General features: G+C 35.4%; 2 protein-coding genes across 5 annotated transcripts in view; one reads left to right on the top strand and one right to left on the bottom strand.

Moving 5' to 3' along the window:
• Window positions 1-26,054, bottom strand: part of TMEM60 (transmembrane protein 60) — an 80,425-nt gene that overhangs the window by 34,479 nt on the left and 19,892 nt on the right. For all 4 annotated transcript variants that reach the window (XM_032304081.1, XM_032304082.1, XM_032304080.1 and 1 more), the window contains exon 2: window positions 6,972-7,100. In XM_032304081.1, coding sequence (XP_032159972.1) covers window positions 6,972-7,100 — 129 coding nt within the window. The remainder of the gene's footprint in view (window positions 1-6,971; window positions 7,101-26,054) is intronic.
• The window catches only part of RSBN1L (round spermatid basic protein 1 like), a 70,043-nt gene that overhangs the window by 35,108 nt on the left and 8,881 nt on the right, over window positions 1-26,054 (top strand). The window contains exons 2-5 of the mRNA XM_032304085.1: window positions 2,846-2,962; window positions 11,393-12,033; window positions 22,447-22,584; window positions 24,134-24,276. Coding sequence (XP_032159976.1) covers window positions 2,846-2,962; window positions 11,393-12,033; window positions 22,447-22,584; window positions 24,134-24,276 — 1,039 coding nt within the window. The remainder of the gene's footprint in view (window positions 1-2,845; window positions 2,963-11,392; window positions 12,034-22,446; window positions 22,585-24,133; window positions 24,277-26,054) is intronic.

Here is a 26,054-nt window from a genome sequence, read left to right as displayed (position 1 = left end):
TAATGTTTGACTCTTGATTTCAACTCAGATCATGATCTCAGGGTCCTGAGATTGAACTTCACATCTGGCTCTGTGAACAGGGTGGAGTCTGCTTGTCCCTCTCCTTCTACTCCTCCCCCTGCATTAGTACATGTGCGTCCACGCTCTCTCTTTCTCTCTCTCTCAAATAAATAAATATCTTTAAAAAATAAGGCCTGTAATTTATAAATATATTTATAAATAAAGTTTATTAGAAATAGGGTAATACCATATTACACTTTTTTCCCTGAAAAGCTAGTTTAATTTTATTTTGAAAAATATTTGTTTTGTGACTGTGATACATTTATATTATATCATAATTATATATATGCCATTATAATTCTACAGTTATTTTAATCTTTGTGGTTAGAAGTAAGGATTGTAGTTACCCTTAGGGATGCTGCATAAAGACTGGAAGGGAAGACAAGAGGGGTCACAAGGTGCTGTTCATTTGTGTTTTTTTAAAGATTTTATTTATTTATTTGACAGAGAGAGACCACAAGTAGGCAGAGAGTCAGGAAGAGAGAGAGGGGGAAGCAGGCTCCCTGCTGAGCAGAATGCTGGATGCGGGCTTTGATGCGGGGCTGATCAGGGGCGGATTGGATCCGGGCTGATTGCAGAACCTGGGGATCATGACCTGAGCGGAAGGCAGAGGCTTAACCCACTAAGCCATCTAGGCGCCTGGGTGTTGTTTGTTCATTTTTGTAAAAATTGAGCTGTATACTTACATTTTTTTTTCCTGTGTTTATATTATGTCTTAATAAACTTTAAAAAGTTCAGTAATTACTGAAATAACACTTTAAAATTAATAAAGTTAATAGGGATGATTGGGAAAAGAAATGTGGAGATAGGTAACTGTTTTCTTCAGTTGTGATTTTTAAAGGATATGTAAATAGTTCATTAAAAAATGTATGTTTACTTAGGAAATATTAACTTCTATATGTGTCTAAGCTCCAGCTATTTGCAGTAACACTTTATGGCTGGATTACAGCCTGTGACAGGATTTCAAGGACTTTAGACATCAAGAAGGAAGAATAGCAAACTAGTCTGAAGCATGAGAACAGCTTAATCTATTTCTAGAATTTAAGTTATATATGAACAGACTTCCTGTTTATTCACTTCTATATCCCGAACCCTTTGCTTATACTTAGCAATGCATATTTGTTAAATCAGTCTGTCCCTGTTTTCATTTGCTCTGCCATCAACTCTCCTTTCTTCTGCGTTGAGTATTACCACTTTTAAAAAAGCACTTTGTCAGTTTGGTAGGTAAAGTATCTTATTTGAATTTGTATTTTTTTATTACTAATGAGTGTAAGTTTTAAAATGTTTATTAAGTAATGACTTAATTTTTTGAGAACTATCTGTTTAAGTAGTGTAGACCTGATTTGTTCAGTATAGTAGCCACTAGTGTCATGTGACTCTTGAACACTTTGAATTGAGATGTGCTGTTAAAGTATATACTGGATTTTGAAGTCTTATTGTGAAAAACAATGTAAAATGTCTCATTAATAATTTGTTAATGTTGGCTTTATTTTGAAATGACAATTATTAGATCTGTTGGTTAAATAAAATTTATTATTAGTCTTAATGTCACCTGTTTGGTTTTGTTTCCAATGCGACTCCTAGAAAATTCAAATTCACATATCTGATAAGCATTATATTTCTACTGGGCAATACTGATCTAGATGGTAATCTAATATGAGGTGATATAGGACTTGAATTTGGGTAGTATTTATAGAAAGGAAAGTAAGGGGGCACCTGGGTGGCTCAGTAGGTTAAAGCCTCTGCCTTTGGTTCAGGTCATGGTCCCAGGGTCCTGGGATAGAGCCCTGCATCAGCCTCTCTGCTCTGCAGGGAGCCTGCTTCCTCTTCTCTCTCTGTCTGACTCTCTGTCAAATAAATAAATAAAAACTTAAAAAAAAAAAAAAGTAAGGAAGGATTTTAAGAAATTCGGCAGTATGCGTATATACTATATAATCTGTCACATTACAAGATATTTTATAGTTTTTATGTGTTTCAGTTATGACTTTGTAATCAATTTTAAGCTTTTTTTTTTTGAGGGCAAAGGCTACATTCTCTACATCTTCTGTTTTGCTGTGTACATAGTAGCTTGATGAACAAGAATTGGATATGAAATAATCTTATAAACTCAAATTTAAATTTTTAGAATGCAGATCAGTGATTCCTAGAGTTCTTAAGCCTTTTATTTTACTGTATTTATTTATTTATTTATTTATTTATTTTAAAATTTTTTTTCAGTGTTCCAAGATTCATTGTTTATGTACCACACTCAGTGTGCTATCACCAGCTAGCCAGATCAGTCATATCCTTTTTAAAAGGAGTAAGGATAAGGGAACTAACATCTAGTCTTACGTTTACCAGGCTCTGGGTAGTCATTTTATATATTTTTTCATTTAATCCTAATGGTAACCTGTGAGAAAGAGTAATTTTTCCACTGTTAGGATATTAATCCAGATAATGGCCAGTTTCAAAGCTAGCATTTTATCCATTGTAGTTTACTGTCTGGATTGAAGTTAGTTATTTTACGTGACCTGAAGTTAGTTTAATATTGTGGTTGACATGAATTGAAGAATAATCTCAAGAATGAAATGTATAATAATCAATTTTGATAGTTTATGATGTATATATGTTTTATGTTAATACATGACAGGAAATTTGGAAATCTTTTCCCAGACCTGAGAGGTAGAACAAAAGGCATGTTTGTTTTAAATTTTGATTTTTCATGGTGTATTCTAGAAATTGCACTGTAGTTCTTGGGGAAAAATTATAAAGTGGTTTTAAATATTTTCTTTGTTTGGTCTTTCAGATAAAATCAAAGACAAAATTAAAGAGCGAGATAAGGAAAAAGAGAGAGAGAAGAAAAAGCATAAAGTAATGAATGAGATCAAGAAAGAAAATGGAGAAGTAAAAATTTTGCTGAAAAGTAAGTTTATATTCAGTGATTTTAGTTGTACTATATTATATTCCTCAGTTTACTTACTGGCTTAGTGATTCAAATAAGAAATGTTTGTCACTGAATTTTGCTGACAGTAAACTTTAATTGTAAGAATATGGAAAGATCTGTAATAGTGGGGCGTTCTAATCTGTGTAGTAATGTCTTTAGTATATTTAATTAGTGAGTTATGAAAAAGCAGAAAAGTTAGGCTTTTAGGTTCCTTTAATATAGGTCATCTAATTCTGTGTTTGCCTTACTAGTCTTTATCCATATTTAGATCTAAAAAGGCTAAAACAGTTTTAATATGGTAGGAATGATAGAAGAAGTGAGCTTAAAAATGCTTGACTGTAATCACCATACCATAGTCTGGTATCAGAGGGAACGTTTTACTCTGAGCTGAATTAGAAGGTACACTGTTTTACTGTGAGTTTCTTGCAGGCTTAAAGAACACCCTCTTTTTGTTTGCTATTTTTTCTCTGTTGTTACATTTGTTTTCAGTTGCTGTTTATGCATGGTGGGGGGTGGCTGGATTATAATACAAATCCTACCAATAAATCTGAACTTTTTCAGGGAATATGTATGGGAGAAATACAAGTAAGGACAGTTATAAATTTACTCCGGTAACAAAAGAAGAGTCAGTGGCACTTTGGTTGCTAGACAGCTAACAAATTCATTATCTGACCCTATTAAGTTGAGAATTTGTAGATCAGAACACAGTGACTTTGATTAATTTGACACTGAATTTATGTGTTAATAAACCATTATCTCTACATTAAGAAGAAAAGGCTGCAGTACCATATGTGTAATGAAATAACTGGTTAAAATTTATGTTATTTAAGAAACAATACTAGATTCTGTATTTTCATTTCATTCTTTGTCTTGTTTCTTGGTCACACTTTATTTAAGCTCTGTTTTCTACTTGTCAGAACTTTATACTTTATAAAATTCTTTTGACCTTGGAAGAAGTAGTCAGAGCTTAAGATGATGACTTAGTTAGGTGCATGGTCCTTTTATTCTATTTCTTTTGACAATGTGTTTTTGTTATATTCTCTAATGAGATCGTAAGACTTTGAGGCAGGAATCAAATCTAACCACCCTAGTGTTGTACAGCAGCTAATTCATGCTTGAAGTGTTTACTTAACTTTACCCTGTTGGTTTAGTCAAATAGTCATTTTTTACTGGTTTAGTCAGATAGCTATTTTCTTATCCAGTGGAATGTACAGTGATGAACATTCTTGTCGCTTGGTTGAATGTTGGATTCCTTACATACCATTTATGTGAAATATGTGAATCTAGAGATTACATATACAAATAAAATTTAAAATAGCCTCAGAAAATGGAGATTTTTTTTTTTAGTAATAGCAATAGTAACCTTGACTTCTAAGTAGATGAAGAATGTAGGAGATACTTTGAGCTAAACGGAAAACCCAGTGATGATAAAGGGAGGAAAATGAGGTAGTTTTGGAAATGAATTAGTGACCTCTAAGATGACCAGGGGAAGATGAATTTACTGTAAAACAGAGATAAATAATAATTTAATTACTGCTTTACAGCATTGTGAAGATTAAAAGAGGTGTAAAGTATGGTGGAAGTTCCAAGTAATGTGTTTGGTCCACAGATAATTCAATAAGTGGCTATGAATTTTTTTTTTTGTAAACATGTATGAAAGATTAACTCCTGTGATTGCAAAACAGCACAAAATTATCTCCTACCTGGGTAAGATAAAAATAATTAAATTAATAAAACATGTTTCGTTTGGGAAATAGTGCTTGTCCCATTGTAAGCAGCCAGTAAGTGTTAGCTATTATTATTATCCAGTAAAAACAATTAGCTCTGCTAGTTTATGAACAGGGAAGGGCCTTCTTTATTATTGGTCTCGTGCAACAATAACAGAATCAATATGGTAGGGGTGGTGTGCGGTTACTACTATGTCCCCCTTTTTCCTTCATGACTTTCAACCCTTATTTTGTCTTTATAATTTTCTCCTTCTGTGATAATGCTAATGTTGCAAGCTGTGGCTACTCGGGCATTGATTGTTTGATGACAGCACTTGAGCATCTAAAATAGATGCTAATTCTTACTTTACACCAGTCTCATTTCCTTCAGGTTTTCATCAAAAACTGCATCAAACTGAGTATGACTAGAGAAACGCACATAATTATATACATGCCAAAAAGGTTATTTATTTATCTGAGAGAGAGTCAGAGAGAGCACAGAGGGAGAGGGAGAAGCAGACCCCTATTGAGCAAGGAGTCCAATTCGGGGCTGGATCGCAGGACCCTGGGATCATGACTTGAGCTAAAGGCAGCTGCTTAACTGACTGAGCCACTAGTCTCCCCAGAAAGTTTTTATTAATGCAGAAATCCTATAAATGTTTTTCACTGATGAAATAGGATTACTTGCTTTATGAGAAATAGTCTAAAGGAACAAATGAATTTAACACATAAGCTTATTCAGCTCATCCTTTTATAGTTAATGTCTGCCAACTACTTTTTCTGAGCATACTTATATCCTCTAGCCATTTTTATGTTGTGAAAAGTGATAAGAACAGAAATGTTATGATTATAGTATTTTTTTTTTTAAAGATTTTATTTATTTCTCAGGGATAGAGGGAGAGAGAGTGATAGAGCACAGGCAGACAGAGAGGCAGGCAGAGGCAGAGGGAGAAGCAGGCTCCCTGCCGAGCAAGGAGCCCAATGTGGGACTTGATCCCAGGATGCTGGGATCATGACCTGAGCCGAAGGCAGCCGCTTAACCAACTGAGCCACCCAGGCGTCCCAGATTATAGTATTTTTGAGGGTAAGTTTTATCATTATAGTATATCATAGAAGCTTGCTGGTGAGCAGCAGGCATGAGGGTTGGAAGAAGCCAATATCCAAGATTATTGGTAGTATACCAAAGGTCACAGGTAGGTAATTCTTGTTAGGAAGAGTGAAAATAATTGCTGTGCAAAAAAAAGCAAAGTCATTCCCGAAAGACCAGAGGTTGAAAATAGCTAAGCTAATTACTCCTTTTTTTTCTATGTATGATAATGGAGTTATATATAAATATTAGTTCTTATATTAGATATGAAATCAGAACCAGTTTTTCTGGACAGCCTTTATTTTTTCTATTAACACTAAATGTATACTAAGGCTGGTGGTGGAAATAAATGCCAGTAAATTTGTGATTTTATTTTAAACTTTTTTTTTTTGTACAATTAGCCATTAACAACATATACTATTTTTGTTTCTGTTTCTGTGTGTGTGAAAAAGAGGGGCTTTTTTTCTCTAGCTATGTGTGTGCACCTTTCTCTGTAGCTGAATCTCTCTTTGCCTCGCTTTGTATTTATGTGTCTGTGGTGCTGTGTGTATGTGTATGTGTATTTGTGTGGGGTCCACTGTGTGCATAGATCCATGGATCTGTGGAGGAAGGATCCCCTGTCAACCTTATACCTTTATACTTTTTGAGGGTCCAAAGAACTAAGAACCCATCTTTCTTTTATGGGTGGTTATTAGGATCCTTTTAATAAGATATGCTCTGATTTGAAGAATTACAAGATATAGAGAAAGGTGTACTTTAAATACTTTTTAGGGTCACCTGGGTGTCTCAGTTGTTAAGCATCTGCCTTCATTCAGCTCAGGTCATGATCCTAGGGTCCTGGGATCAACTCCCTGCATCTATCTCCCTGCTCAGCGGGAAGCCTGCTTCTCCCACTCCTTCTCCTTGTGTTCCCTGTTTCGCTGTCTCTCTCTCTGTCAAATGAATAAATAAAATCTTAAAAAAAAAAAGAAACTTTTTAGTGGAAGAGAAGAACATTGATACTCAAAATTATCTAATTTCCTTAAATTATTTCATTTTTGTTTCTCCTTAAAGTATTTTAAAATTTTGTCACTATATAACTACTGCATTTCATATGTCATTCTAAGACAGGAAATGAATGACAGATTATATAAAACTTCAAAAATCTGTAGTGAATGCTAGACAGTTTGGTTTAAAGGTAAAGAGTATATTTTACCTGTGTCCATCAGAGGTCCTGGAGACTACCCATAGGTTTGGTGATTCACCAAGGCGATTCATAGGACTGCATATAGATGAGATGTCCTCATGGCTATGAATTACTGTAGTGGAGGATATAAAGTAAAATCTGTAGAGAGAAAAGGCACACAGGGGGATGTCTGGAGGGAACCAGGCACAAGCTTCCAAAAGTACTGTCCGAGCGGAATCACACAAGATACACTTAATGTTTCGAGTACTGAATTGTGCCAACACATGTGAAATGTTGTCTGCCAGGAAGTTCATTAGAGACTTGATACCCAAGATTTCTGTTGGAGGTTGATTATACAGGCATCTTCTGTCCAGCATGTATAAAAATTCCAGGCTTTCAGAAGGAAGATATGTTCAATATAATACATATTGCTTACACAAAAAGTTTAGGTATAGTGAGCCACTCTTAACAGGGAATTGTGGGAACATTCCCAAAGAACAAGTTTCTCAGATGCCAGCCAGGGGCCAACCTTGCAAGCAGGCCTTTCTAAGATTAGCAGTCTCAGGCATGTTACGTTAACTTTCTTCTGCATCTTGTGCTTAGTTTAGTATTTAATTACAGAGTAGCTTGTCTTGGGAATTTAATTCCTTAAGGCTCAAAATGAGACTCTCTTAACTGACTTTTTACTATTTTGCATTTTTTCATCTATTTAATACTATTGCTATTTTCATCCCTCTCCTGTTGTACCTATTTCATTTCAAAGTAACATATATCCTTATGACTGGATGTTTTCTATTTTACTTTTTAAACATGTGTTAGGCATAAAAGGAATAGGATGTTGAGCTTATATTCTCATTCAAATGAAATTGTTTATTTTGGCAGTCCACTTAATGTGTAATTTTACATGTTTTTTTTTTTTTCATTTTAAGGTTTTATTTATTTATTTGACAGAGAGAGAACGAGAGAGCATAAGTAGGCAGAAGGGCAGGCAGAGGGAGTGGGAGAAGCAGGCTCTCCACTGAGCACGGAGCCCAATATGGGGCTCCATCCCAGGACCCTGGGATCGTGACCTGAGCCGAAGGCAGTCGCTTAACCGACTAAGCCACCGAGGCGTCCCATTTTACATGTATTTTCAATTTAGTTATTATATTTAGGCCTTCTAACCTTTAAGTTCTGTTTTTTTAATTCATTGCTGTCTTTTTTCCTTGACACATTTAGATTTTGTTTACATATAAAACGTCTTTTGTCTTTTATTCTGATTACCTCCCTATTTTAATTTTTTTATTACTGATTTTGTTCTTAAGATATTAACCTGAATCTAATGTTTTGATAGTTCATCCTAGGTAGCAAGTATGAATTTGTTAATATATTTACTTACTTCAGGGGCACGTGGGTGGCTCAGTGGGTTAAGCCTCTGCCTTCAGTTTGGGTCATGATCTTGGGGTCCTAGATCAAGGCCCGCATCAGGCTCTCTTTTTGTCAGGGAGCCTGCTTTCCCCTCTCTCTCTGCCTGCCTCTCTGCCTACTTGTAATCCCTCTCTCTCCGTCAAATCTAAGTAGACTCTTCAGAGAATTTTGTGACTTTACAAATCTGTCTAATCAATAAAGTTGAAAGGTTTTAGTTTTGCTTTTCATGATTATACCAGGTTTGTCTTCATGGCATATTTGTGAATTTTTAGAAAATGATGATTTACTGTTCACATTAAACTTCCCCCTTTTAGAATTGCCGTCAAGTTGAGAGAATTTATTTATTTATTTATTAAATATTTTATTTATTTATATGACAAACAGAGATCACAAGTAGGCAAAGAGGCAGGCAGAGAGAGAGGGAGGAAGCAGGCTCCCTGCTAAGCAGAGAGCCAGATGGGAGGCTTGATCCCAGGACCTTGAGACCAGAGCTGAAGGCAGAGGCTTTACCCCACTGAGCCACCCAGGCACCCCGAGAATTTTTTTGTTTTTTAGTATTTATTTATTAAAGAGAGAGTGTGCGTGTGCACACAAGCTTGAGCTTGGAGCCCGTTGCAGGGCTTGATCTCACCACCCTGATACCACAACCTGAGCTGAAACTAAGAGTCTGATATTCGCAGCTGGAGCCATCTAGGTGTCCCAGCTTGAGAGCATTTTTATGTTTATTGTTTCCAAGATTAGGATTTAGTGGCATTTATATTGTGGAAAGCTTTGACTGAAAGGGAGACAAGGAAAAATTCCATAAACCTCAGTTAGCTTGTTGGTGAGAGAAATCTTCTCATTCATGGATTCATTAAATATTTATCTGTAACGATGTATTAAATGCCGTGATGATTACTGTGACGGGGGAAAAATATCACTTCACTCTGAATTCCTATAAAAATTACTTGTTTCACTCATACAGTATGTGCAAGGACATCTGATACAGAGGTATCCTCTGAGTGAAAAAAAAATGACTTTATATGAATTTAGAATAAAGTGATTCCAGTTCCTACTAGAGAATTGAGGGAAAGAAAAATGAAGGAAGTGATATGAGTTATTTCTAAGGAATGGGTAAGAAAGAGTTCTTGACAAGGGTATTTTAGGGAGAGGAAATGCCTTTGCAAGTAGTAGAGAGATAAGGCAGGAAGGACTAAGTGTTTTATAAGAAATTGTAAGTAGTGCAGATTGAGCAGTGAATGAAGTGCTTGAGAGTATTGTCTTGGGATTCCATCCTGGGGTGGTTATATTTTATTTGCTAAGTATAGAGAACCCTTGAAAGAAGTTTTTACTCAGTGGATGAGTATGATCAAAGAATATATAAAATTTATAGAAAGATTGAGAAGGCTTCAGCATTCAGGATGCTGGTCATGAAGCTGTTAGACCAAAACGTAGTAAGGAAGTTAAAAAATCAAGGATGAACTGGATTATTGTTAAACCTTGGAGAGATCAGGAAGAGTGACTGAAAGAATATCACTGGATTTGACATTTGAACGTTCTGGGAAAGTAAATTTGAGTAGACTGGATGCAGACCTAGAATTTAAGGGATAAGAGTGATAAAGTAATAAACGGAAGGCACTTGAAATAGATGGTTCTTTATGAAAAGTTTTGTCATAAGAGGAGAGGGAACTATTTTTGTAAGGGCTTTTGGAATTGGTGGGAAGGACTTATTTTGAACAGTAGGCAGGACATCTCACTCACTGGAGACATGAATAAAACACATGTGAATATAGAAAAATTTAGTTAAGGAGATTGAGAAGATTTAATTCATAACAGGGTTGTCTATAAAAGTGAAATAACAGGTAGAAACACTGAATGCCTTCTTTTCTTAAGTCTTACCTTATTGGCTTTCTCATATTATCTTAGGAAGCATAATATTTTCTTGTGAAGATGTTTACTTTCTCCTTTTTTCTTACTGTACAGAAATATATCATGATAATGTTACATGTTTATATGTAGCTGTATAGACTCCATGGATGATTCTTTTATTTTTTGGAATTCTAAATTTCTGGGTACAGAGTCTACTTGACTTCAGTTACAGAAGCTTATTAATATATAAGCTTATGGGCGCCTGGGTGGCTCAGTTGGTTAAGCAACTGTCTTCGGCTCAGGTCATGATCCTGGAGTCCTGGGATCAAGTCCCACATTAGGCTCCCTGCTCGGCGGGGAGTGTGCTTCTCTCTCTGACCTCTCCCATCTCATGCTCTCTCTCTCATTCTCTGTCTCAAATAAATAAATAAAATCTTTTAAAAAAAGAAAAAATATATATGCTTATAATGCCCCAAATCTTTTACTTTTATATTCATCTCTTTACTAGTACATGGTATAATTTATGCCTAGGACATGAGAAATTGTTGTAATTCTGTCATCTTCTTTATGGTGCCTTACTGGGTTTTCATCAGGAGCTGTGCAGACTCCAGTGGACCTCTACAATAGCCCATTTTAGATGTGAGAGTAATTTACTGAGGAAATACAGTAAAAAGCTAAGGAATTGCTGCATTTGTTGCTTTTCTACTATGCAAGTCACTTTCTCCCTTTATGGTTTACAAGTCTTGACACATATAATTTTGAAGAACTTAGATGAGTAAAAATGATGCTATATATCAGTGGGAAACATCTGGAGGTGGTTATCCATATTGACCTCTGTTTACCTTCCCATTTTTTATTTTCTGCATTTAAATGTGAAGATAATGCTTTCTAAAACTTCCATTTATTACTTTAGTAAACACTGACTGAGAATCTGCTACATGTCAGAATGGTACTGCACACTATAGGTATAAGTTTGTCCTAGGCCTTCGTGTTCGTTTGTGTGTGTGTGTGTGTGTATGTGTGTGTGTGTAGAAAGAGGGAGAGAGACTAAATTATGATTATCAGTACTTTGTGAAACAAGTCCTAAATATAAACCGAAATCTGAGTAAACTGCTTATTTATTGTAAGACAGTTCCTTAAGCATGATTTTTTAAGTAACTAAAATACAGAGACTTTAAAGAAATTTTTTCCAGCAGGTGGGAAGGAGAAACCAAAAACAAATGCCGACGACTTACAAATTAAAAAAGTAAAGAAGAAAAAGAAAAAGAAACATAAAGAGAATGAAAAACGGAAGCGTCCAAAAATGTATAGCAAATCTATTCAAACCATCTGCTCAGGATTGCTATCTGATGTTGAAGATCAAGAAGCCAAAGGCATCCTAAATGATAATATAAAGGATTACAGTGGAAAGAGTTTGGATAGCAAGAACTATGAGTCCAAAATTCCTGAGAATAGTGAGTTTCCATTTGTCTCATTAAAGGAGCCACGGGTTCAGAATAACCTCAAAAGGTTGGACACTTTGGAGTTCAAGCAGCTCATTCATATTGAGCACCAGCCTAATGGAGGTGCAAGCGTTATCCATGCCTACAGTAGTGAACTCTCCCACCTGTCTCCTGTGGAGATGAAGAGGTTTGCAGAAGAGTTTGTGGATCTAGTGTTCAGTGAAAATGAAAACTCTGCAGCTTTCTATGTAATGGGTATTGTTCATGGGGCAGCTACTTACTTACCTGACTTTTTAGACTACTTTTCATTTAATTTTCCCAATTCGCCAGTGAAAATGGAGATATTAGGAAAGAAGGATATAGAAACGACGACTATGTCCAATTTTCATGCTCAGGTAAGAGGTTTTTAGTTTTGTTTTGTTTAAAGCTTACATGTTTAAGACAAGTTTCAGTTTTTTATTTTGCTACAAGTTTGAAATAAAAAGGTAAGGATGTAATGACAACTCTTGAGATTATTAAGAATAAATTACCTTCTTGATGTGATCATAAGAGTTTAAATTTCAGAGTCTGCTTAATCTTTTTTTCTTAAAGATAATTAATGAAATAAGATTCTGCTGTCCTTTCTTGCAAATACTTATTTTGGAAATAGAAGAAGTGAGATGAATTTAGCCATATATTTTCCACATAAGCAGTTCTCTTACCCAAAAATCGCCTAAAGTTGTCTTCTTGCTGTATGTCTTAAAATTGCTTAACACTGGATGTGTCAGATAGTGGTTGCTGAGTAAATGTTAGCTGTTAAATATATTGGTACAAAGGAATCCGTTAATTCTATATTTATGTGAGGAGATTAGCGTAGCAGTGCATTTATTGAGCTAACTTCCTTTTCCTACCCTTCTCTTTGGCGTAGAATGTGTATTATTTTAGGAAGCAGAGGCAGAATCAAGTTGGTTGGCTCTTGAAAGCGAATGTGGACTCATCTAAAAGGCCATTGCCATTTGTTACCGCTCTCAGATCAGGGACGGCTTAGGCCAGGAGATCAGCCAGTTTTCATATTTATGGGTGCTAAAGTTCCCAGTTTCTTAAGTAATAATCGGCATCATTCTAGTTTGGAAGGAGGGAAAAAAGTAAAGAAGTCTCAAAGAGGTCTGAGTGATCATCTGTCCTAACCTTTCTCACTTTACAGATAAGCAAACAAACATAGATAGAAGTAACTATTTTAAGGTTGGCAGCAGTACCAGGAGTAGAACACAATATCCTTAATCTTCATCCGGAACTGTTTTACTTACTCTGAGTATATTTCTTTTTTTGATATATGTTTAAGTTATAGTCTCCATCTTAAATGATAGTCTGGATATCCAGTTACATGCACACATACTTACTTTTATTTCTGATTTCTTGAGTCCTTCCCAGGAAAAGTCCTATCTCTTAATCTAATTTGTGGTATCCCTCCAGAGACTGATTTTTTTTTTTAAGATTTTATTTATTTACTTGACAGAGATCACAAGCAGGCAGAGAGGCAGGCAGGCAGAGAGAGAGGAGGGGAAGCAGGCTCCCCACTGAGCAGAGAGCCCGATGCGGGCTCAATCCCAGGACCCTAGGATCATGACCTGAGCCAAAGGCAGAGGCTTTAACCCACTAAGCCACCCAGAGACTGATTTTTTAAAAATCATTTATAGCGTTTTTTTATTTGGGAAAATGCTTTGTGAATTATAGGGATTAACTTATAAACATAGGTTTAGAGACAGATCAGTTTATAACTTGAGGCTTTTCTTTTCCTGTGAGAACCTTTCTTTCAAATTTGATTTGTAGTAATACTGTATAGTCATTGTAGTGTGACTGGGTTAGTGTGGGTAACTGGATGAGCTCTGATACGGGCTGGATGGAAAGAGAAGGGAGCTTGTCCTGGTCTTGCCATTTACCAGCTGTGATACCACACAGCTACTTAAGCTCTTAAGTCTGAGTTTCCTCACCTACAAAATAAAGATAATATTACTCAATTCACAGGGCTATTTGTTAGAAATATTTCCTAGAATATTAACAGGCTATATACAAAGAGTGTTGTTACATTGACTTAGTATAGTATTATGACTTCCCATTTTGTTGAATAGGTGATGGCTAGCTTCTGAATGAGGATTTTTAGTGCGTTAATTTAGGGTAGGGAGTTAAGCAAATACTGAAGATCAAAAATTAGCACAAATAAATTATATACAGATAAGGAGTTGACTAAATTATAATATATGGACATAGTGGGAGATTACTGAGCCATAAAAGGAATGAAATACGGGTACATGCTGATGCATGTGGTGTGGATGAGCCCTCAAAATATGTTGAGTGAAAAACTAGATGTAAAAGCTCCCATATTGTATGATTTCATTGACATGAAATAATCAGAATAGGTAATCTATAGAAACAGACTGCAGATGGGTGGCTGCCAGGACCTGGGGAAAAGGGACCTGCAGTAAACATGGGGGGGTGCATCTATCTGTTCAATATAATGATTTCATTTCCTTTGGCTTAATACCCACAAGTGAAATTGCTGCATCATATGATAGCTTTATTTTTCATTTTCAATTAAAAATTTTTTTAAAGATAAACTTTTTGAAGCTTTTGTTAAACTGATTTTTTTTTTTTTAAAGATTTTATTTATTTGACACAGAGAGAGAACAAATGCAGGGAGGAAGGGCAGAGGGCAACAGAGAAGCAGGCTCCCCGCTGAGCAGGTTTCTTTTGGGTATGTATATAAGATTGGGATATAGGATCAAAAAGTATGCACATGTTTAGCTTTACTAGATACTACGGGTTTTCCAAAGTTATTGTACCAATTTACATTCCCACCAGCCCTGTTCCACAGGCTATCTTGGTTAGTGTCTGTCTTTTTCATTTTAGCCATTCTGGTCCCTGTGGAGTAATATCTCATTGTGGTTTTAATTTGCATTTCTCTGATGACTAAGGAAGTCAAGCTTCTTTTTTTATAATTATTGTTCAATTGGATATCCTCTTTCTAAAACCAATGAGTTGAGTGTACTCAACTTTGAGTGTACTCTTTTGTACATTTTCCTATTGGCTTTTCTTTCTCATTAGTTTGTTGGACTTCTTAATACATTGTGGGTGAGAATCTTGTCAGCTATATGTATTGTAAGTATGTCCTTTGAGTGAAAAAACTCTTAAGAGTGTCTTTTGATGGTATCTAGTGGAGTAAGTATCAGTTTTGCTCTTCTTCCAGATTTTCTTGGCTCTTTATATTTCCGTATAAACTTTACAGTTAGCTTTTCTGATTCCACAGAAAAATCTGCTTAGGATATTGATTGGGATTACACTGAAGCTGTAGTTCAAATTTGTGTAGAATCGGTGTCTTTACAATATTGAATCTTCCAGTCTGTGATCATGGGATTTCTCTTCATTTGTCTTTTTTTTTCCCTCTCAATAATAAGTACTTTTTTTTTCATCCTATAGCTCTTACACATCCTTTTGAGTTTTATTCCTGGGTGTTTAAGGACTTCATTTTATTGATCACTCTTTTTGAAAACTTAGAAGCTCTGAGTACCTTTTAGAATATGACATTAACACTCATCTCGAGAAACTGAAAATGTGTCTTGTGCCTTACTTCTCTTCCAGCATCCTTCTTCCCCTTATCTATGCTATTACTGTGCATCATGCATGCATGTTAGTAGAATCACATAGTGAAGCTATGCATTTTGGTGATGGCAAATGAATTAGCCTACAAACTGCTAGGTGAATTTGTTTTCACCAAAACAATTGGTTGACGTAATGTTAATAGAACTAATTGTGATTAGTATTCTAGGGGAGCAAGGAAAGGAGGTATCAGTCAGTATTGGAATGTAGTTTCACTTAATATCAACCATAACAAAGACAAGTTATGGAAAATAAAGCCAAATTCATGTTCCAGCCTGATGATTTGGTCATGACTTCGTGTTAACAAATTCAAGGGGTTAGAACCTGCTCTATTTGAGAAAGAGTGATTTTTACAAAGCAGAGGAAAGCAGAGCTGTAGAGAAGTTCTGAATTTTAAAATTTTGTAATCCAGTAACTATCCTTTAATTCCCCTTTCTGCCTTTTATATTCTGAAAAACCTTTGACCCAGTCAAAACCAGTCTGAAAAGCATTACTCAAAAGACCTAGAAACATGTGAGAAGAAATTATTGAATGAGTTGATAGCAAAGGATGCACATCTGACTTTGGTTGTTTTTACCTAATCTTAGTTTGGAAAATATACTTAATAGCATTAAAAAAATCTGTGTAATGAGTTAGCACTATTTTTTAGTGGATTAAACAGTATATATTTTAATGTGTCATTAATAATAATTAATGATTATATTAATTGCACAATTAACTATTATATAATGTATTATTTATATATTGAATAGCTATAGATTTTTATTTATAATAAAATTCTTAAACATTTTATGATAAAAATCTATGATTTATATTAATTATATAATTGATTAATATATAGTATTTATATATAAAATAATTATATAATCAATTACATAAATAATATATCGATATAATAAATGATTATAGATTAATAATTAAGATCTATATTCCAGGGGCACCGGGGTGGCTCAGTGGGTTAAAGATCTATATTCCAAGTTTTCTTGTATTCTAATATTGTACTCTCTGCATATATTGAAGCTTGAAATGTAAATAAAGCCTCATTAATTTCAGTGTTAAAAGAGGTCTTCATATGCCCAAGTTTAGATCAGACCCAAAGGGGCGCCTGAGTGGCTCAGACAGTAAAGTGTCTACCTTCCACTCAGGTCATGATCCCAGGGTCCTGGGATCGAGCCCCACATCGTGCTCAGCAGGGGAACTTTTTTCTCCCTCTCCCTCTACTGTTACCCCTGCTTGTGCTCTCTTACTCTGTCAAATAAATAAATAAAATCTTAAAAAAATGAAATAGATCAGACCCCAAAAATTAATACCAACAGCAGGGTAACTGTATATGATGACATAATTGTTACTGCAGCTGTTGATAATGCATTCTGGTGATCCTAACTACTAGTGGCTTGTAGAACCCAAACTAAGTCCATCTTCATGAGATTAGTTTCTTTCCTCCTCCCTCCCTTCCTCCCTCCCTCCTTTCCTTTCTTCCATTCATCCATCCATTCTCCCTTCCCTCCCTTCCTAATTAAAATCTGAGCAATCAAAATTTAACCAAAATTCGTTTGCCCTCAGTTATGTTGAAACTAAAAGATGACAAATGATGTAGCCATTTCTATGATCTTTATAGTAATAGTGTTTATGTTTGTAATAATTACTCTGTAGTTGTCATAGAAACTCATTTTTGTACCTGTTTAGCTTTTATCCTTAGAACATTTGAGGTTTTTTGGTGGCTATGTGTGTACATATGTATACAGCAGAGTAACACACACACAGACGACACACACATGACAGTGACAGGATCAGGGCATCCTAGTCTGAATTCTTTTGGTTCTGGAATTATTTTTACTTGTATAATAATGTTTTCCATCTTCATCTTTATCCTTGTGAGTTGCCTGAAAAATTTTAAAATGATGTGAAATTATATGTTAATAGGTCATGTCATTTCTGTAATGTTGTAGCTTTGAGGTTAGTGATATAATGTCACTCAAACTGGATGATAAAAGTCTTTGAGAATAGAAACCTATACACGGATTTTTATTTTAAGTTTGTAACCTATCTATATCAATTCTTTTGCTGTAGAAAACAAAACCCTGAAAACGTAATAGCTTAAAGTGATTTCTCACAGTTCTTTGGGCTGTCTAGAGTGTTCTTATGGTCTTTGTTATCTTGTCTGGGGCTGGATGATCTCATTCACGTCTGGTGGTTGGCAGGTCAGTTGGGAGATCTTGCTGTATGTCTAGTGGTTTGGTGCAGTGTCACCTGTAGTGGTGATCACATTTCTTTCATCATGTAGTGGGTTAGCCTGGGCTCATACACATGATGGTTGTGATAAGAGTTCCATAGAGCAAAGAAAATGCAATCCCCAGTGACAAGCCTCTGCTTGTGCTGTGTTTGCTAATAATGTCCATTGGCTAAAGGAAGTGAAATGGCCAAACCCGCATTCAGTTTGGGATGATAGGACTGGTGCAGTCATGTTGCTGAGAAGTGAGCATACATACTTGAGAAGAATTTTTGGCCATTTGCAGCCTCCACATTTGTCCTAGTTTTACTACCAGCTCCATTTTGTTCAAATACTCATTTGATAGCAGGGAAACAAAAAAGGGAAGTAATACAGGAGTTTTGTCTGTCAGGAATAAATGAGCTTTCTTTCTTGTCAGCTCTGTATTTAATCAGCATATACTCTGAGCCCTGCAGTTAGAGCTGTGAGAATATGAAAACTGGAGCAATTGTCTTCGAACCATGCTTTCCCTTCCACCAAACTCTAAATCTTGTTTTTATTTTATCCTGGTTCCAAGTTGTTTGTATCAAATAACTTAGGTCAAGGTGTTAACTCATGACTAAGTGGCTAATATTTTAATAGTAAACAATTATTAAATCTGATCTGATCTTTTAAGCTTTGCCCCTCTGCAAAATGAAGAAAGAATTAACTTTTTGCTGGGGTCATTCACTGTGCTAGGGAATAAAGATCATTTGATATGCCATCTTTGAACCATTGGCTACCTTTGCACTACATTCTTATTTTGACCATTTGTGCCTGTCACATCTTCCTTGAATGCTTATGAGCTGACCTGTACAAAATAATACTGTGGCAGGTACAGATGCTCTTATTGAGAAAGGGGACTTTTTCCTTTATTGTACTAATTTTAAAATGAATAATAGCACTTTCATGCTTATTTTAGTTGAAGTTATATGGATATTTTTGAAATAGAATGTTGACTAAATGTTACTGCCTGTTACATTTTGATTTGAAAGGCTAGGCCAGATGTGATGGGAGATGGCTCCCTCTTGTGGCACACTCATTTATGTTAGATTTTAGATGCCTAATAAGAATGTGAGGAGCTGAACTGTTTCTTAAAATAAGACTTTCCCTCTCTTTTACCCCTCCCCTCAAAACACCCGGCAGAATTGAACCAATAGTCTCTTCTGCCCTCTTTCCCTCAGTTTTTTTTCTGATTACTCTCCTGTTTTTGTATTCTTCAGATCGCTCACTATTATTCTGTGGAACTTTTGATGTCTTGAGATGTCGATTGGTATGCTATAACAACTGAGAAAAGCAGATTGGAAATCAGAATACTTTGTGTAATACTGAGCCAAATAAGTTATGTTTACTCTAAGACTTCTCAGAAATGTCAGTAATAGTCAGTGTGTCTGGTGAACTTCCCAAACAGAAGATTGTTTTCCAAACTTAACTGGACTATATAGAATCCTCTTTTCAGGGGCTGTGATTTCAGGAAACATATTTTGGGAAACAGCAAGTTGTTTCAAGTGAGTCATTCTTCATGGTTTTTTGAATTACTTATGATATTTGCTTCTTCCTTGTTGTAGCAATTTTTATACATAAAACAGTTTTAAGTCTTACAGATTTTTGGCATTGTATTCTCTGTCAAAAAAGCTATTTTACTCTTTTTGTAGCAGGCTGACCTCAGAGTCATAGGTCTTTTGTTTGTTTTAAAAATCACTTTTCAAGTAATGAATAATGAATAGGATTTTAGTTTATTTTTTAAAGATTTTATTTATTTCAGAGAGTGAGTATAAGCTTGAGTGGGGGAAGGGACAGAGGGAGAAGCAGACTTCCCACTGTGGGGCGGGGGGTAGCCATGCTAGGGCTCAAACCCAGGATCCTGGGATCATGACCTGAGCCGAAGGCAGAGGCTTAACGGACTAAGCCATCCATCCAGGACTCCCTTGGATTTTAGTTTAAACATAATTGAACAGTTCATTTCTTGTTAACCAAAATTTCTGAGATTTTGTTATTGGCACTTACTGGCAGTGGGTACAAGAAGTCTCTTAGTTCCTGTTTTTTCTTTCCCTTTATAACATTTATAGAGAATGTATGAGGGGAAAGATAAACATGCAGTAATGATGTTGGTAGGTGTTTTGGTGGGGGTGGGGAGGGTGGGGAAAGGAGCTGTAGGGAGGAGATTTAGATTAAAAATGGTCTGTTCTGGGGCATCTGGGTGGCTCAGTGGGTTAAGCCGCTGCCTTCGGCTCAGGTCATGATCTCAGGGTCCTGGGATCGAGTCCCACATCGGGCTCTCTGCTCAGCAGGGAGCCTGCTTCCCTCTCTCTCTCTCTCTGCCTGCCTCTCTGTCTACTTGTGATCTCTCTCTGTCAAATAAATAAATAAATAGAATCTTTAAAAAAAAAAAAAGGTCTGTTCTTTTTTTTATTTATTTAAAAAAATTTTTTTTTAAAGATTTTATTTATTTATTTGACAGAGAGAGATCACAAGCAGGAAGAGAGGCAGGCAGAGAGAGGAGGAAGCAGGCTCCCTGCTGAGCAGAGAGCCCGATGGAGGGCTCCATCCCAGGACCCTGGGATCATGACCTGAGCTGAAGGCAGTGGCTTAATCCACTGAGCCACCCAGGCGCCCTGGTCTGTCTGTTCTAACAGGCACTATTTAAATGTGAACTATTGAAATATAATCATTTGCAAGTAATAAATATTATTTCTTTTACTGTGTTGTCTTTTGAAAGAGCTATATTTAAATTGAGAGGAAAAATATGTGTACTCTTTGTAACAATGCATTTTTCTTTTAGGAAGCATGTAGGATATGTTTTAAAGCAGTGACATATTTGGTATTTGGTATTTTCTAGTAATTTTGTAAACTGCATTAGAAAACTGATGGTTTGACTAATGTTTACTGAAGTAAAAAAAAAAAAGATACAGTAATCTCATGTCCAATATCATCAGGATGTGAGGTTTTTCAGATAGGTGGTTTTTCTAGATAATGGAATTCTTTTGTTTTGGGTACCAAGATTTTAATGAAGAATCCTTTTTTCAGTCTAGGCTTGTCATTATGATGCTATGTATGCTTGCTTCTTGCTACTCCACCCCCTTCAAATTTGTAGTTTCTTACCCTTTATGATTTTAGAGATTAATGAGAATTCTACCTAATGTAGAAACACATTTCAGAAGAGACCCTTTTATGAGTCATGGTCTTAAGGCATTTATTTCAGGCTCTCTAGAGGTTCTTTAAACCCTTATCTGTTTCCTCCCCTACCCCATTGTCCTTGAGTTGTAATAGTTGGGTAAAAGAGTTGTGAAGAATTGAGACTTTTTATCTTACGATATTGTAGATTTAATTTCTTTCCATGTGAAAGGAATATTTGTTACGTAGTATTTAATAAAATAGGTGTCACCTGAATCAAGAACTCTTTATTTTTCTGAGAGGTATGTGTACTGTATTCTTAGATTTTGCTTTACTTGCATATGTGCCATCTGTATATTTTACTGAGATAGATATTGTTTTAATTTGATTGCATTGTTATATGTAATTTGCCATGTTTAAAACACTAATGATTCCAAATGACTTCCTTTGAATATATTTATTTGAATATTGGGTTCTTAAACTAGAAAGTTGAGTTAAATGGTATATAAGTAAAAGTTACATTACAGCGCACTTTATTTTTTAAGATTTATTTATTTATTTATTTTGAAGATAGAGTGGGGCAGAGAGACAGAGAGAGGGAGAGAATCTCAAGTAGACTTCCTGCTGAGCATGAAGCCCACCTGTGGTTCAGTCTCATGATCCTGAGATGATGACCTGAGCTAAGATCAAGAGTTAGGTGCTTAACTTACTGAGCCACCTATGTCCCCCATGAAAGGAAGTTGTTTTGCTTTATAAAGATTCTTGTTTCCTAACATTAGGATATGAAAAGGCATAGATTTCTTTGCAGGTTTTAAATGTGCTTGCCAGAATTCAGGTATCAAGATTCTTTTATTTTATTTTTTAAAAGTGGGTGGGGAGGTGCAGAGGAAGAGGGAGAGAATCTTAAGCAGGCTCCACACCCAGTGTGGAGCCCCATGTGGAGCTTGATCTTATGAACCTGAGATCACGACCTGACACAAAATAAAGAGTCAAATGCTTAACTCACTGAGCTACCCACATACCCCCAGGTATCAAGATTCTTGAAATGCAGGTTGGTTTATTTCAGTTGATACTTGAATGCTACCCATTTGCTAGCATTGTGCAGGTGGCTTTCAGCTTTGTAATTACTAAATTTCCTTCAGCAGTCTGAGGTAAATCATTCCACTTAAGGAAACTAAAATTTAAGGAATTCATGTGATATCTGAAGGTCACATAGCTGTTAGATAGTAAAGATAGAGTTGGACCTAGCACTCCTGATTCTCAATCTCTAGTAGCTTTTCACAGAATAGTTAACCACAGAAATGCAAACTGGATCCTAATTAATATGGTATGATCTAGAAGGGAAGATCATTCCTAGTAGCCTTTCAGACATACAAACCACTGGTAATGGTTAAATATAACATCTCAGGGAGACTACTTTTAGAAATTCCAATAAAAGATATGAACCGTTTAGGAAAATGTAGGTATATGAACTTTTGACTATAAATTTCATTGGCCTTATAGGTCAAATAATAAGCTATACTATGAGGAGAAGTTATAGTCTGCTATCTAGAATTATGCTGTGTATCTTACCTGTGTTTTCATAAGCAGTGCATAGGAATAGCTAGAGAAGGTAAAATATTTTGCTCTGGTATGGATTTTTTTTTCACACCTTATTTTTAGTTTTATTTTTTTACTGTTTTTAAAGGCTTTTTGTTTTGATTTGCTTACCTCACATTACGTTCTAATATTCTCAGACAGTATAATTTGGTGTTACACAATGATAGCAAACATTGTTTTATTTATAACCTTTAATTAAATCCGTATCCTTCAGGTAAAAAGAACATATTCTCACGGTACTTACAGAGCTGGCCCAATGCGACAGATCAGCTTGGTGGGAGCAGTTGATGAAGAAGTGGGAGATTACTTCCCTGAGTTCCTTGACATGTTGGAAGATTCACCATTTTTAAAAGTAAGAGAAAACAATACTAAGCAATCTAGATTGTGGGTATCACTTTCATGCTCTGGGTGACAGAAATCATAGTTGTTTCAGAAATACAATTCTTGTATAGTGTGTGTGCATGTGACTCAGATATTAATTATAATGGCAGAGCTAAGTGTTGAACCAAAAAATAACACTTGCTTGTTGATGCCACTTGAGGATATTAGGTTCCATCTGTATATTGACTTTTTATAAATTTAAGTGCCAGAGGATTTAAGAAGTACAGGAAGGATGCCTACTAAATTAACTGTTTAGGACAAAGGAATGGCAATCTGGCATTGTGGAAAACTGGCTTGGGAAATTGTACATCTGTGTTTCAATCTTGGCTCTACCTCGCTGGGTTGGGCAAGCCATTTAAACTTTCTGGATTTAGTTTCTGCATCCATAAAACATCATGTTTAGGCTAGGTAGCTTTAAGGCCCCTTTGAATTCTTTAAATGATTTCTAGCCAGATTCTTTTTACTTTTTCAGTAATCTCTGCATTCTAGAAAAATTTTTCTTCTTGTGGGCTGTTAGGGCTGTCCCACTGAGAGAGAAATTTCTGAGCTATGTAGTTATTTACTTAGTAATTCAGAGGTCAGAATGTGACAGAATACATGTCTCTAATATTTGCCATATAACCTGTTGTAGATCTATTCTTTTTTCACTTCTTGTTCCATTTTCTAACTTTTTCTAACTTATCTTTTTCACTCTAATCCATTCCCCTTTCATTTACTTTTTTATTCATTTTAAACCTTTTGTTACTTTTATTCCCAACTAGTGACATTATGGAATTTGATTGCATTTATTTTGAGTGACATTTTAAAAATACCATTAATTAAATATTTTAGTTTTAGGTTTTAATTTTAAAGACAAATGAGCTAAATGCATTCTTTTAAGAAAAATTTCATGTGACAGTCCTGCCCTTTCTTAAAAGGGGATGGGGTGAATGAATGGTTTTCTTAAATACTATTCTCACATTCCATGGACAATGGTCCTTAGACATAACTCTATTTTTTTAAAAGAAAAGTTGCTCTTAGATCAGCAACCTTTTTCAGGAACTACTAAACAGAAATAAATTTTGATTCTGATTTGGTTTTCCTCTTTGTTTTGTTAGGTTTTCATTATAGCTAATCAAAGAGGTATCCTTTTTTTTTTTGAGATTACTATTTTTTAGAACAAATTTTTAATTTTTATAGATTCTCGTGGAGAACACCTGCTTATTTTGCTAGCTTATTAACATCATGTGACCCTTGTATTTGGTAGAAGGAAGAATAACAAGTGTGAATATAGTGAATCATATTTCTGGCAGGGTTAGAGGAGGGAGCCATGCAAGAATAATTACTCTTGGCATGTTTGTAATGGAATTTTTGAAGGAAAATGCATGACTACACAGGGATATATTCAGTATAGGTTTGTATTTCAAATGTATAAGTATAAAGGCATATATGAAAATTTGTCAGGGGGGCAGTATACTTTCATGTGTATTTGAAGATGCATTTTGAAAATAATTGGTTTCTATGTAATTATTTGCCTCTAGTGTACACTGCCATGGGGGACACTATCTAGTCTAAAATTAGAGAGTCGAAAAGACAGTGATGATGGTCCCATCATGTGGGTACGCCCAGGAGAACAAATGATCCCTGTGGCTGATATGCCAAAGTCACCTTTCAAAAGGAAAAGGTATGTTGAATACAAATTTTTATTGCCAGGGATAGATGTTTATACAAGGGGGTGTGTGTGTTTGTGTGCGTTAGCTGAAAACTGGAGAAGGAAAAAAGGGAAAGTTAAGAGTATTTGAAATGAAAAGGGCTACACATGCTAATGAAATTTTTAATAAAATATCAAATACAAATAAGGCTTGAGAAATGTGGGCAAATGACAATAAATTGTAATTAGGAATGGAAAAAATGTCATTTACAACAAAGACATTGTAAACTTTTAGAATAAGTTTAATAAAAAATATTTAGAACCCATATTGAGCAAAACATCATCTGGAGGATATAAAGTAATACCTAAACAAATGAAAACCCCTACTATGTTCCAGATTGGAAAAAAATGATAGTCCTTTGAAATTTTTTAGCATTTTAGTTGAACTCACACTTCCAGCACTGGGTATAATGATTTTAAAGTTGAGAAGGAAAAATAAAGTCAACAAATAGCCAGGAAAACTGTGAAACAGAAGATAAGTGAGGAGGGCCTTGTGTTACTAGATATTAAAAATAACTATGAAGCTCAAAAAGGTCATTGGAATAGGGTAGAGGACCCAAATAGATTAAAGTATATTGAGAACTTAATGTATGAGATAAATAGCAAAAGGAAGATTTATTTAATGAGTAATGCTGACATAATTGAAGTCCATTTGAAAGAAAACAAAGCCATAGCCCCATCTCATATAAGAAGTAATTTTGAGATTTAAACATAATAGATAAATTAAAATATAAGAATAAAGTTTTTATTTTATTTTATTATTTTTAACTTTTTTTTAAATTTTTTTTTAAAGATTTTTTATTTATTTATTTATTTGACAGACGGAGATCACAAGTAGGCAGAGAGGCAGGCAGAGAGAGAGAGGAAAGGAAGCAAGCTCCCCGCTGAGCAGAGAGCCCGATGCGGGGCTCGATCCCAGGATCCTGAGATCATGACCCGAGCCGAAGGCAGCGGCTTAACCCGCTGAGCCACCCAGGCGCCCCAAGAATAAAGTTTTTAAACCTAGGAGAGACCTTTCTTTTCTTCCTTTCTTTCTTTTTTTTTTTTTTTAAGGATTTATTTATTTATTTGTCAGACAGAGATCACAAGTAGGCAGAGAGGCAGGCAGAGAGAGAGCGGGAAGCAGGCTCAAGCAGAGAGCCCGACATGGGGCTCAATCCCAGGACCCTGAGATCATGACCCGAGCCAAAGGCAGAAGCTTTAACCCACTGATCCACCCAGGCACCCCTAGGAGAGACCTTTCTAAACAAGATAAAATATGTAATGACAATACTATTTATAAAAGAATAGTTAACAAAGTTCAGAACTATGATACACTGAACTAAAACATTTGTAATATGTGACAGACTAAAGTTAATATCATAGAGCATTCCCAAATTGACAAGAAAAATGTAACACAACCTAGTAAAAAATGGGCCTCAGTCAATTATATTAAAAGAATTATGAGATATTATTTTTACCTATTACACTGGCAAAAGAATATACAGCAATAATATTACTGGCTGGGAGTTATGTGAGGGAACAAGATCATTTATATATTGTTGGTAGAAAGGTAATTTAACAATAGCTCATGAAGTTTAACACACAGATGCGCATCCATGCACACACACACACTCTCTCTCTCTCTGATCCAGCGCTACTACTTTTGGAAATCTGTCCCAAGATAGGAAAGCACTAAAGGTAAATGTATAAGAATATTAATTACAGCATTATTTATCATGAGAAAAAGTGTTCAGGATGGTCTGAATGCC

This window comes from Mustela erminea, chromosome 11 (assembly GCF_009829155.1).
Source record: "Mustela erminea isolate mMusErm1 chromosome 11, mMusErm1.Pri, whole genome shotgun sequence".
Classification (NCBI taxonomy): domain Eukaryota; kingdom Metazoa; phylum Chordata; class Mammalia; order Carnivora; family Mustelidae; genus Mustela; species Mustela erminea.
Note: the sequence above shows the minus strand (reverse complement) of the source record. Positions and strands in the feature narration are given on the sequence as shown.